The sequence below is a fragment of the Dermacentor silvarum genome, unplaced genomic scaffold, assembly GCF_013339745.2.
Source record: "Dermacentor silvarum isolate Dsil-2018 unplaced genomic scaffold, BIME_Dsil_1.4 Seq520, whole genome shotgun sequence".
Taxonomy (NCBI): domain Eukaryota; kingdom Metazoa; phylum Arthropoda; class Arachnida; order Ixodida; family Ixodidae; genus Dermacentor; species Dermacentor silvarum.
Window position 1 is genome coordinate 32,536 of NW_023606368.1, and position 13,296 is coordinate 45,831.

The following is a 13,296-nucleotide window of genomic DNA, read 5'->3' on the forward strand; positions in this document are numbered from 1 at the left end:
ACGGAGGGCGAACTCCCCCGCGCGCCATCACAAAGAGCGAACGCACGGTGGAAAGCAAACGCGACCATCGCGCGAGAGGCCGTGGGGGTATGGGAGGGAGGCAGGCGGGGCGACGCTGTGCCCCGGCACCAAAGGCGTATCTTGCAACCGGGCGTAAGGGAACTTGCCACTCAATCTCCCACGCGAATGCAAGAAAGCGGGAAGGCAGCGCGGGAAGGAGGGGGGGGGGTGGCAGCTTCTCCTCGGCCAACAACTTCTCCTCTGCACAACTCCTCTGTACTTTGCCCGGCGTTGGCGGTCGCCCGCACCGTCTCTTATCTCTACACGGCTCTGACCTTTGTATGCGCTGTGCATTCGCCGCTCAATTTCCGTTGAAGCGATAGACCGCGCGAGCCTTCGCCCGCTGCGACGGCTGCGCTTGCTGCCAGCGTTTTGACAGTCGTTGTCTGCGGTCATTCAGTGTGATCTATTCATGTTTGCTTGTGCGTGCTGACACCAAGATTGTTAATTCAGTTAGTAAGCGAATGTGTCAAAGTTGATGCAGCCGATAAAACCACTATCCCTACTCCGAATATATCTCTCCTAATTTGCTATCACAATCGATGCTTCGTCTTTCGGGCGAAACTGCGGCATTTTTTGTCGTTAATCATGACGTAACTGACGAGCATGTGACATTAATGATGTCATGGCCTACCAGTCATGTTAGCCATACATTCGTACCCTTCCATGTCAATTTTGGTATATACCAAGTGAACGAGACGCGAGTTTTCGATAAGTTTATTTCCGCCGCATGATTTGTCGGAGCACGAGTGTTTCAGCCTAGGCATATACAGCTTCGCTGTAAAAAATGCACACACAATACAGGACTGTTTCTGTGGGTGCTGTCCAACAGTCTGCGAAGGCGTTACATAGTTTTACACAGTGTCAACGTCGCCGTAATTCATTCTACGTCAGAGTCACAACTTGTCACAATTTGTCACCCAGCCTGGTGTCTTTTAAACAGCGCAGCAGCGCATTCATAGTGGTTTCAACTAATGTTTGTATAGGCCAGTTTGCAAGAGTTTTTTGTTTTCTGTAAGTGGGCGCATTTCGATACTGAGACACTGCAGGAACCGCAGTACTTGCACAACCCTGATTACAAGATATTTGAGAGCACAATACGCGCAATGGAACAACGTTACGTCCCATCCATGAGTCTGAAGCCCGATTTAAAGAAAAGTAAGGCATATGTTCATGTTCGACTTGTACAGAGGTCAGCACACTTGTCTAGAACACACTCCTGAGGGCCAAAGCAGCCACCAAACCTCAAGCGGACCACCAGGTCCAGAGATATCAATGTAAATTGTAAATTTAGTGACGCAACCGCACGTACAGACAATTTTGTGCTACACGTCGTGCGTTCTAGAGAAGTGTGTTGACCTCTGTACAACACGCGCCACAATTCCAGGCTTACTTGCGACATCTAATGAACCAATTGAACGTTCTCGCAATTGCGTTGCTCTGTAAAGTATTGTTTTGTGGCATACGTTTTATTACAGTGGACTGGCCTTAAAAACGGCCCCGAGTTAGTAGCTCAGGGCTTCTCTGGTGAGAGCCATCCTATATATGAAGCGTGTAGCGCGATGGCATGTCAGCATTCCATGGTGGACGCTTCATTTCAAATGAGGTTTGCATACAGCGAAATAGAGCTACTAGAAACTGCTAATTATCCGGCGTTGTTTTATTGCCGCTTCCGTAGCTTAAGTTAGCAGCGCAACTCAATGTCAGTGGCTAATATGATTTAAGGCGAGGGGGGGGGAGGGCTTTTTGAAGCCCAGTTTTACAGTGCGGCCAGCTTCAATACCTCCTATTTTACAGAGTCCACAGCTGGATTGGCCAGTCATATGCTCCGGGTGACATAACCGCGCTGCTGCAAGTACGAAAGTCAATACAGCAAATGTGCAACCTAGTCAAAGACCTACGCTCGTGCTATTCTGAGTGCATCGTCACTGATAAGCGGAGAAGAGTTATCAGGCGCTAAGTGGAGCGGTAAGATCTCAGGACGTTCTTCAGTGCAGCCGTCTTTGTAGCTCGCATCGCAGCAGTTGATGGGCATCTGCGAATGAGATGCGTAATGCAAAAGTTATATTGAGAACCCCTGTAGAGTGCAGTTCAGTGTGGGGTGATAATATTTCAAGAAGTGTAGAGCTGTGTTTCGCTTCAGACTTATTGCTCCATCATTTTGGATAGACATCTCAGGCTATATTAGATAAGATAGCAACTTGTTCCTTGGGAGAGGATTGTTGGTAACAAAAACCACTTAACTCAATGTTCCCTCCCAGGAAATAACCAAATGCACGGAGGTTACGTTCGAGTTGGCTGGGTGCCTGAGGTTGACGGAAACAACGGAATCATTAGGTGCCGCGTACACGATACAAATTATACCTATGCGGGAGGCTGCTCAAAATTAATCATTGTTGTGTGTCTGATTTAGCTTCGTATTACCAGCAAATAAGGATGGATATTGAGTTAGCGCATCTGTTGTAGAAGTTTATATTGGTTGAATTCTTTGAAACGCCAAGTCTCCTTTGATGTAGCTGGCTTTACGCAATATAACACAATGGTTCATTTTAAAACAACATTAGTAAAAAGAACCAATGCACACAATTAGCTTGTTTAGTATGTTTCAAGAAGCAAAGATTGTCGTCACACTGCGTTGTCGTAGATGATTGCACAGAAGCTGCAGGACGGAGATCTCATAATAATGGCACGCTTTTTTTATCGTTAACAGAAATTTTTGAAATCACTGGTGACATGTAGAACCGGGCAAGCTTTCGGGCTAGCTTACCCTCACAGGCTGACATTATTTGCAGTAAGAACGATAGCAAATATGAGATTCTAGCAGGTATAATTTTTTATTTATTTATTGTACAATGATTATTCATTGCAATCTACGAATTGATGCCGGTGACTCTGAAAGTCATATTTATTGGTACGAATTCTGAGGATGACACAAGTTGTCAGATGTGCATCTTTAAATTTGCGTCGGAAGTCATCAGTTCTCCACAATTTTTGAATTTCAATGTATAATAGGCGTTCTGTTACAAAATTAAGTGAAACAACAGTACAATTTACCGCAAATTTTACTGCGTTTATCTCAACATTTATGCTAGCGTCAAAATTTATTCCAAGTGGAGGAGCCATGCGACACCACGCTTCATTCAGGCATTCCATCGTGCGCTCGAAAGTAATTAGTTCGACAAGTTATTAGATACATTTTGTTAAATAGTCAATTGGCATATAGATTTCTGTGTAACTAATGTCTGGCACTTTGGTTAATTCAGCTCAATGGGTACATCTTGGCTATAGGCGTCAGGCGATTTTGAAAAATTCGGTTAAAGTCAAAGTAAAACAGACGGTATAATGTCAGCTAAGTAAAGCAAAAACGACGCATAAACTCTCTTATACAAAGGCATCCCTAAGTCCTTCCCACTTTCGAATACTCTCGTCAGCATTAGCATCCTCAAGTTTTACTGGCTGCTACTGCTTGGTTGCTGCTGGGTCTTAAGTTGCTGTAATTTAACTACGTATGTAGGGAAGGTATTCTCGAACGATCATTTTCGGAGGTACCTTCCCTTTCGCGACATTTCGCGTGACTAGCGCCGGACGCGTCAGCGCCTGCGAGCGACAGCGTTCCTGACATGACACAAACGCAGGCAGGTTAACCAACGTTGGCAGAATGCCAAGAACGCTTTTGCTATGCGATGCCAAAGCGTTGTAGGCTAGCCGCTCGATATCTAGCGAAAGTTGACACGACTAGGCGCAGCCCCTTTTATGGCAAACTCCGAGACCAAGCGCATGCACACTGGGCCAAAGCTATGCACAGTGTACGGGTGGCGCGCAGCAGACGATACTCCATTATGACGTCATGGCGCATGTGCATTAGCGCGCAGCTGATGGGTGCTCGGCGGACCCATGTCTGTGTCGGGCGAAGCGAGCGCGCACCTCCGCCGGTGGTTATTACGCAACGCGAGGTGACGCCAGCGCTACTGCTTCGGCGCATGCGCGGCTAGGCAACGCGGGCGGCGTTGGCAGCAGCTCTGCGCGTTGCCTCGTTGGTGCTGTTACAATTTTTTTTATCTCGCTCTCATTTTCTCTTTCCCTTTCTCAAGCATGGCGCGCACCGCGCTCATGCTATCGTCCGATGCTTAACGTCCAATGAGAAGGCAACATGTGCACGGCACGGAGAGGAAGCGAGGCACACGGCGCTCCGCGAGGTGGTTGCTAGGTAACGCCGTGACGTCATAGCTCGGCGCGGTTCGGCGGCAGCAGGTGGCACTTTTTACCGTTAGCTAGAACTGCTTCGTTGTTAAAAAGTGGCTAGAGATTTTCTGTTGAACTACATGGCGTGGTACCACGCTGCCGGAAGATCCGCTTCTCCAGTTTTTGTTTCATTGCAGCAGAAGATTGTCCGTGAATGTGGTACTCGCTTTTGTTATTTGAGTACTGAGACAGGCTCTGGCGTAAGTATGCCGGCGGGGACGGGGTACTATGTGTGCTCTGGCGATAGACTGGCTATGTAATAAAGCTCACCACTGTCGAGTCTGGAAGCCATCCAAGTCGGGTCCACAGCGTCAGGAATAGGGGACTGGAAAGACGGGCGTTTCTGGCCACCTCCACTCGATCTGCGCCTGTTGAGGACGTATCAGAGGACGATGACAGGCGTTCTTCCGCCACCAGTATTTGCATTTTTTTATTGATAAGGGGAAACCACCGGCCGTGCGCGCAAAAACAGTCAAGGCAGCTGTTCTACTATTACGATATAGATAGCAAATAAAGACTGCACACAAAGTTGTCACTAAAAAGCAAGAACCGATACAAGATTCGCTACGAATACATATAAGCAAGCATACGTGAGCAGAGTGTTAGGTCGTTTCTACTAGTACAACACTTCTGGGTGCTCTACCATTTAGCACTGGGTAGAGGCACGTAAGTAGAAAACATGTTCTTGTTCATTTTATTAGAACATTCGGAGCCTCTGATGGTGTATTTGCATCAGATCTCGCCAGTTTTATATACCAGCACTGATCAGGTTCCAAATGTACATTAAGTCTGACTAAATTCTGATATTTTAATCTATTCTGGTGGCGTCCAAACATTACAGGTTCATGCAACGATCTCCGAACATTAGCAACATTTTATTGAATTAGGTATTTATTGATTTAACTGCTTACAATCATGAGAGGTTAGCATGGGCTGTGTGTGATAGTCCTAATACCAACACTGGAGCAAAGAAGAGCCAAAATAACCGTGCAGCACCACACTGGCGTAAAGGAACAAAATGTGTGATTGAATGCACTTTCTGAACATTGTGGTTTACCAAGCCAGGATAATAACTGAGAACAGTCATGCAGACATTAAAGGGACACTAAAGACAAACAGGAAGTTGAGCTGGAATAAAAGAGGGACCTTCAGGAATGAATGCAGCTTTTGTTGGGTGCAAAAATATGAGTTATTACCGGAGAAATTTGTAAACAAAGACCAAATATCTCTACCTCAATTTCTCTCACCGCGGATTCGGCGCTGAAGCAGTGTCATGACGGATTTTATTGCGCTCCGCGAATCAAAGGGCGGCCTGACACGTCACCGCTTGCGTAATCGGACAAGGCGCTCACTCCATCATAAGTTTCATGGCCGCTGCGTTTGCGTTCGCTGCAACTTTTGCTTAGGTGTTCCGTAGCCGCGATGGATACCGTTACTGACACTGAACCTTGCAACGAAGAGCTCGCCAGGGAAGCAGGACTGCATTGCAGCGACTTCAGTGAAACGGAGCACGGAATAATCCTCCCTTCTCACGCGGTAGGTGTTTCCGCGTACGATGGCGGTGAGCAGCCGGCTGCGCCGACGGAAAGCGAAGTCTCGTTTTCGTCGACGGAAGGCGAGGCGGCCTGTCCGCCAGTCGACGATGTTGCCGAAAGAACAAGCGTAGAATGTTGCGCGTGTACTCGGTATGGTTTTTTCGTGTCTTTTTTTAATGACATTCTGCACTCACCGAGCCGCCAGTTTGCTGCTGCAGGGGCATCAGTATGGGATTTGACGAAGGCGACATTGATGGGACAGCTGCTCGAGAAAGGACTGGCCTCTGGGGCACGCCAAGATACTTTCCAAGGGCAGGATTATATACATAATCCTAGGGCGAGAGATGCAGAGATCACGCCGTCGGTTTCTCTGGCTCTTTTGCCGTTTTATCATTGTAAGAGCACTGAGCCATTGCGAACGCCGGGGCTCATTGCGCGGCACCACATGAAAGGACACAGTTGGGTCAACACTGTCGCTGCCCCTGAGGAAGCACCTTGCGCAGTTTATACAGCCCTCAACACTACACACACGAGGCATTTTCTGGCTGTTTCCCTCGAAGTCAACGTTTTTCGAGCCACGCAACACGCAACCAAACACTGAGAGTGGAACAGGCGCATGATGATGCATGGAGCAAAAACGAAACTACGAAACTATGACGACCGCATGTAGCGCCATGTCATTTTTTTGTAGTATTTATTTTTGCGCTAAAATTCCCGCGCTAAAATTCCCTCTACTTAGCAAATACATCGCACCTGCAAGACCTACGACCACAGGACATCACTATGAGTTGAATGTAATCTTTACACCATCGTACCTATGCGGTTAAATACAGTTTTTTGTCCGTTCTATAGAATTGTGGAATGCTCTGCCTGGCTACAGAAAATCTTTACCGCTGGATGAATTTTTATTGTATATTACTAATCATTGATGTTCGGTGCTCTTTGTTATGCTTTTCTATGTACTGTATTTCATAACTCCTGCGATAGCCCTTCGGGGCTGCAGTACGTTGAAATAAATAAAATAAATAAATTACTAAAGCTTTTGCTGTAGCTGTTTACCTTCACTTTTCATGATGTTCCGTCCCAATTCCAAAATATTTTGTCGTACTCTCGATTTGATTTTTCTTTAAATATGACTGCGTAGCAGCGTATGGCTGAGTGAAAGCAGATGTGTGCCACAAACTGTTGAGAAATTTTCGTGCAAATATAGGGGTTCTTTCTCCAAAAGCCAATTCCAGTGGTTATGACGCTTATTTTTTTATGCGAGAGCGCCTTTCTTGTATGCATGAAACTTTTTAACGAGCTGCCATTTATGTGGGAACTCTAGGCGCCAATGTATCGTATTGCGCCACATTCGTCACTGTTGTGTGGTCCTGCTAATAAAGATTCATGCCGGTGCGACGCCAACAATGACAGTAACAGAGCTCATCTTCACGCAACCTTCGGTAACACCTTAAGCACAACGCTAAACGTTTTTTGTGCTTTAGAAGGGTCGTCTTTGGTAAGAAACCCGCAATCTTAACGTGATAGCCTTAAAGGGAAGCTGAAGAGGTTTTAAAATTGGAAGATTTAAGGGGGTTTGGAAGGCTGACACGGCATAATTCTATTGCTACACTTATTTTGTCGATTACGCGTGTAGCAGTGGGGAACTCGCTGTTTATATTTTCGTTGAAGCTCTGCCCCCCCTCGTGCCCCGAGCGTAGCAGCGAAAGACCGGGCGCAAGGATGACGTCACTACAGGGGTTACGTGAGCGCTGTATTCAAATCACGCACCTCGCCGATACCTAAGATGACGTCACCACCCTCTTTCCCATCAGAGCCCGTTAACTGACCGGCGGCGTCTCCCACAGATGCTGCGGCTTGTTTTAGATGCGAAGCAGCTTATGGTCGGGGCTGTGTCCCTCCCTGCGTCCGCCGTGCGGTGTCCACATCCGCACTGCCCATGCGCATCCTCCTCCCCTCCTCTCCTCTCCTTGTCTCATCTCCTCTCCTCTCCGACGCTCCTCTACTCTCCGGATTGCTCAACGAATGGCAACACCTGCGGCACCGCGCGCGATAATGTAAAGCAGCTTAGGTTAGAGACTCCACGGTAGGCGCTGCATACTCCGCTGGGGGGCGCCACAACGCGCAGAACTGTGGTCGACGCCGTCGGCGTTTTATCCGCGTTCGCGCCGAACACGCGTGGCGTTGGTGACTGTTGCCGGTGCCTCTGGGGGCGGCTTGGCGGTTTTCGACGAGATCAGTCATTACTCGTCGAGCAGCGTCGGAAACCTTATCTACGCAAGGCCGCGATGAGTGCCACGGACAGCGCCAGCGTCAACGCCAGTGTCCGCGCCGTGGTCGACGCCATGGCTCCTTCGCATACTACTCAGGGTTCCCCTACGGGAAGATGGTGTAATTTTTTTGTTCAATTAAAGCGACTAGTGGTGACTTCTCGCCTGTTAAACTATACTTTTCGTATTCAGGAGGTGAAAAACTATAATATTTGGTTGACAGTTTTTGAAAAGTGCTTCAGTATCCCTTTAATGGCCCCGTGTCGCGGTAAATCAGGTGTCGGCGTCGGCGGCCTTGTCCGATAGAGAAAAATATATTTATGTTATAGTGAACTAGAAGACTTTAATTTATGTAAATGAATATGGCTCGCCTTGGCTATATGACATGCGGTATATGCGGGTAATATAGCCACACCATTCTATTACTAAAGTTTCTGATACCTTGTCTTACATTCTTCACAAAGTTATTCCCTGCAATTTTGAGAATAACAGCCGACAAACAAATGTCATGACACAAAACACCGACAGCGTATGCATTTTGCGTTAAATCTACTCAGACTGAAATATTAAAATTGTGAAGCAATAACAAAAACCTGAGCGTAATGTACTTTTTTTTAGGTGCAGCTGGGCCCTACCTCTGGGATCGGCCCACGCTAGAGGTGGCGTTTGTACCAGAACGCTCGCCTTCGTGATAGCGGTCACCGCGAGCGTTTTCCAGTAAACATTACGGTTCAATAAGCTCCAGTTGCCGGGAAGCGTGAGAAGCAGTCATGCATCTTTGAATGCTATCGCGTACTACTCTTTAAAGCGAAGCTTAAGCGTGCGCTCAGTTTTTATTAATGCGTAAGCATTCTTTGGCGAGTACCCCAGCCCCGTCGCGCGAAAAGTGTAATTTCTTGTATCGGTACAAAAACGCGTCATTTTCGAAGTTACGACACTTAATCGTTATAATTAGAGGCCGGATCTTTAGACATTAAAAAGCGCGTTTCAGGCGCCAAAAATAGGCAGGCAAAACAATGTTTTAGGCCTCCAACGTCGTAAATATAGGCATAATACATTTTTACATAAATGCATATAATTTCAAATAAAGACGTGCGCGACCTGTATCTACGACAGGGAAACAATAATTGTTATGGTTTATTATGGCACAAATGCGCCAACAGTTGAACTTAGCCATGCAATTGTCCTATAAAAGTGCTGGACTAATGACGATCAACTGGCTTAATTCAACAAGCACACTGCTCATATTCATGTTCAATGGCCACTGTATTCGAGCGTCTTATATATAGTGAAACAGGCATGAAAAAGAATACTTGAAAGCTGCGACCACTGGTTAAAAAAAACGTTACTTTATGTCTGCCTTACGCAAATAAATTAAGATACACAAAAAACAGACAAATAATAAATGCAAGAGAGACTACGATTTATTAAGAAATTAACATGGTCTTACATTAGGACCCTTAGGTAGAACTCTGGCAATTTTCTCATATACAATGACATTATCCCAATCGTACAGGCAACACGTCCCAACACTGCCAAATGCACTTGCACCCATTTGAACTGCACATGCTTGAACAAATCTGTTCGTATATAGAGCACGCGAAACGTAGTCTAAGAATCACTGTGAAGATTGTGGAAACAATAGCAAATTACCACCATCTACAAATTTTTCGATTCAAAATTGTGCCTCTTGTCACTTGGCATCTTGTACGCTGAGAAGGAACGCTCGATGGCGGTGAACACCTTACAAAGTAAATTCCAAACAAAACAAAAGCCGCGTGCGCATCAGATTTTTATTTCTTCGTTTGCTCTTCACATTCCTTTCTCCTGATGGCCGTCCGCAGTTTCACATTCGCCAACGGCTCGCGCCACGTCAGTATATCGTATCCGCACGTGTGTGCGCGCTTCTCCTTGCGCACAAGTTATCAATGATCCAAGCCAAACTAACACCCATGTCTTTATCAACGAACACACCCTCTTTTCCCTCTCCCTGCAGTAGTATATTAACCGCATTCAATAAACAACGTGGTTCACTCCTATATTGCTGTCCCAGCGTTTCACTTCGGCACTTAGATGCCGATACATGGTGTCAGAAGTGGGATGCGAACCCACACCCACATACGTGGACCAGAAGATCACCAGAAGATGAGAAAGGAAGATGTAACCTATCCGCACGTCTGTGCGTGCTTCTGCTTGCGCACAAGTGAAGACACCTACACAAGTGTGGTACCGCGTTGGAGCTGATATTTTTGCGTATGGCGGGAAGCACTACCTTTGTGTTTATGATGCGACACGTTTAATTTTCCAGATGTGGACGAGCTTCGTGACCTGTCGACAACTTCTGTCGTCGATGCACTCCGTGCCGTGTTTGCAAGATATGGCATCCCGTCGCAGTTATGCACCGACAACGGGCCGCAGTTTTCCAGTCATGAGTTTGCCCAGTTTGCTGCACGGTACGACTTCGAGCACGTGACTTCAAGTCCGCGATATCTGTGCTCAAACGAATTAGCGAAGAAAGGTGTACAGGTTGTGAAAAGGATCCTTAAAAAGACCACAGAAGCCAACGAAGATTTCTGGCTAGGTCTGTTAAATTATAGAGCAAGCCTTTTGGAAGACGGACGATCTCCAGGCGAGATGCTCCAGGGAAGACATTTACGCACCTTGCACCCAGACTTCACGCATCATCTGGCCATTCAAGTGAAGAAACACAGCCAGACCATTCGAAACCATCGACCACAGCCGCCCCTCGAACGTGACAACGTCGTGCGTGTGAGGGCAAAATCATGGTCACCGAAAGCCACCGTAATTGCACCGGCAGGTCCACGGTCCTTCTTCGTTCGAACGGAGAACAAGAAGACAATACGGCGAAATAGACGCCATCTTCTCGCAACAAAGGAAAACCCTAGTCCAGAGGTCTCATTCAGCCACACTGACGACGAACCAGACGACGAGCAAGTTTCCTCAACGAGGTCATCAGAAGCCGGTCGCACAGAAGGAGCAAGAGAACAAGCCCGCCACCCTTGGCACTTAGGAGGTCCCAGCGACAGCCAAGACCACCCCAGCGGCTAGCGTACGACGCTAACTTCAAACAAATAAGCACGCAGTGAACCAGCTTCTATCAATATTCTTTGAGGAAGGAAGATGTATCGTATCCGCACATGTGTACGCGCTGCTGCTTGCGCACAAGTTATCAATGATGGAAGCCAAACCAACACCCATGTCTTTATCAACGAACACACTATCTTTTCCCTCTCCTTGCAGTAGTATAATAACCGCATTCAATAAACAACGTGCTTCACTCTTCTATTGCTGTCCCGGCGTTTCACTTCGGCACTTTGATGCCGATACAGTCAGAGCGGCGGCGTATACTGGCCGGTGCGTCCCGCTTCACTGCTGCTAACGGTTGTTTCCGGAAGTTGGTTGAACTAGAGGACTACGTTGAACCCCGTAGAGTTCCGAACAATGTTGCCCGGTTACAGGAATAACGATCTCTAACTGCACTCGCAAGCGAATCTTGAGGCTAAATTGTGTTCATGTAGGCGCCGATATTTATAATAGGCATTTATAGGCGTTCATAGGCATTTAGGCACAAACGCCAAAATAGGCATTTATGAGCACTATAAAACACTATAAAGGCCCTCCTTAACCTCTAATCACACTCACATATAAAAATAGGGCGATAGGAGTGCAAGGAACAAAAAAGGCATTTGCCTCAAATCCGGTCTCTAGTTATAATAGTGTAAATGTAGATAATTGGTAGCTTTAAAGCAATAAGGAAGAACTTAAACAACAAATTCATCACAGAGGATACCTGTAGCGATACATGCGGCTCCATAGAAAATGCATGGGGAAGCTGAGGAAATGCAAGGGGTGGGCCAACTGAGTTTTATGGGTAGGTCAACTTGAAAATTAAGGTCCAGCGTACTTGAAATTTGGAGGTGGGCCAACTGAAACTTGGGGGTGGGTGAAGGTATAATTTGGCGGTGGGCCAACTAGAAATTTGCAAGGGGGCCAACGAAAAGTTTGACGGTAGGCCAACGAAAATTCGGGTGTGGGTCAACTTTATTTTGGAGGTGGGCCACCCAAATTTTGCGGTGGGCAAACTGGAAATTTAGATGTGGTCCATCCTAGATTTGGGCGTGGGGCAAATTGACATATATGGGTGGGCAAACTGATATTTGGGGTGGGCCAACTAGAAATTTATGGGCGGGACAACTTAAATTTGAGGGTTAGCCAACTTGGACTTTGGAGGTGCGCCAACTTAAGTTTGGGGGTGGGACAACTGAAATTTGGGGCTACGCTTACGCATACTTAGGCAACTCGAGTGGGGCTCTTGCAATATTTTAGGAAGAGCAATTTCTCCGTGCTGTGCAACATATGATACGTGGGCAACATTAGGAAATTAAGTTGTGCCGGATAATTTAGTGACAGGACCGGCAAAGCCAAAGAGGGCGGGGTGACATGGTTCTTACCGATTATGAGGCTTAGCACGAGGCTCAGTAACACTGTGGCTAGGAGGGCAATGAACGAACTCCAGTACGAGGACAGGCGATACAGGAGGAAGACGTCCGGCTCGCTGCTGCAAAGAAAGACAGAATAGCAAGTTCGGTTTCATCAGTCACGCTATATTGCCTAAACACCAGCAAAAAATTCAGCAAACACCAAAGATTCTTTGTACTCTTAACCGGACCCGTAAGTTAGTGCTGTCGATGCAATCCACCAATATCGGGGTTCCCTTTCGAGCATACCTTACGAAGCCTCGTACTGCCAGTGTTAGGGATAGTTCAGTTACATTGGGCTGTTCTTTTGTTGGTTCACTTGCTCACGAGATCCTTCGAAGACCCCAAGATGAGCGCATTTTTAGAAACCAGTCAACAAGTGGCGCACTAAAGAACCCGAAGAGTGGTGCAAATTCGCGGCGTTTACAGCTCGAAAAGAGCAAGACGTGCTTATTATCATATCAAAAAGCTGTCGCTGTACTTCCGCCTCACATGTCAGTTGTGTTGACTACAATAAATACTAAATTATCAGACACCAATACACTACTTCTGATATCTTTCTGGATTCGGTAGGCGTACAACGATGTCGCTCAAGAATGACACACGAGGAGAGCAAAACATGGCAAAACATCCTGTCTTGAATTTTGCGTTCTCGCGTTCTCGCCAGCACTAATGACGACAGTGTGA

General features: G+C 46.8%; 1 protein-coding gene across 1 annotated transcript; it reads right to left on the minus strand.

Moving 5' to 3' along the window:
• Nucleotides 1–1,898: 1,898 nt before the first annotated feature.
• Nucleotides 1,899–12,968, minus strand: LOC125941878 (uncharacterized). The gene is made up of 4 exons (XM_049659740.1): nucleotides 12,937–12,968; nucleotides 12,583–12,689; nucleotides 4,573–4,670; nucleotides 1,899–2,095 (listed from the first exon to the last, which is right to left on the minus strand). Exons 1-4 carry the CDS (start codon nucleotides 12,966–12,968, stop codon nucleotides 1,958–1,960), a joined length of 375 nt encoding a protein of 124 aa, XP_049515697.1. The 3' UTR covers nucleotides 1,899–1,957.
• Nucleotides 12,969–13,296: the final 328 nt, after the last annotated feature.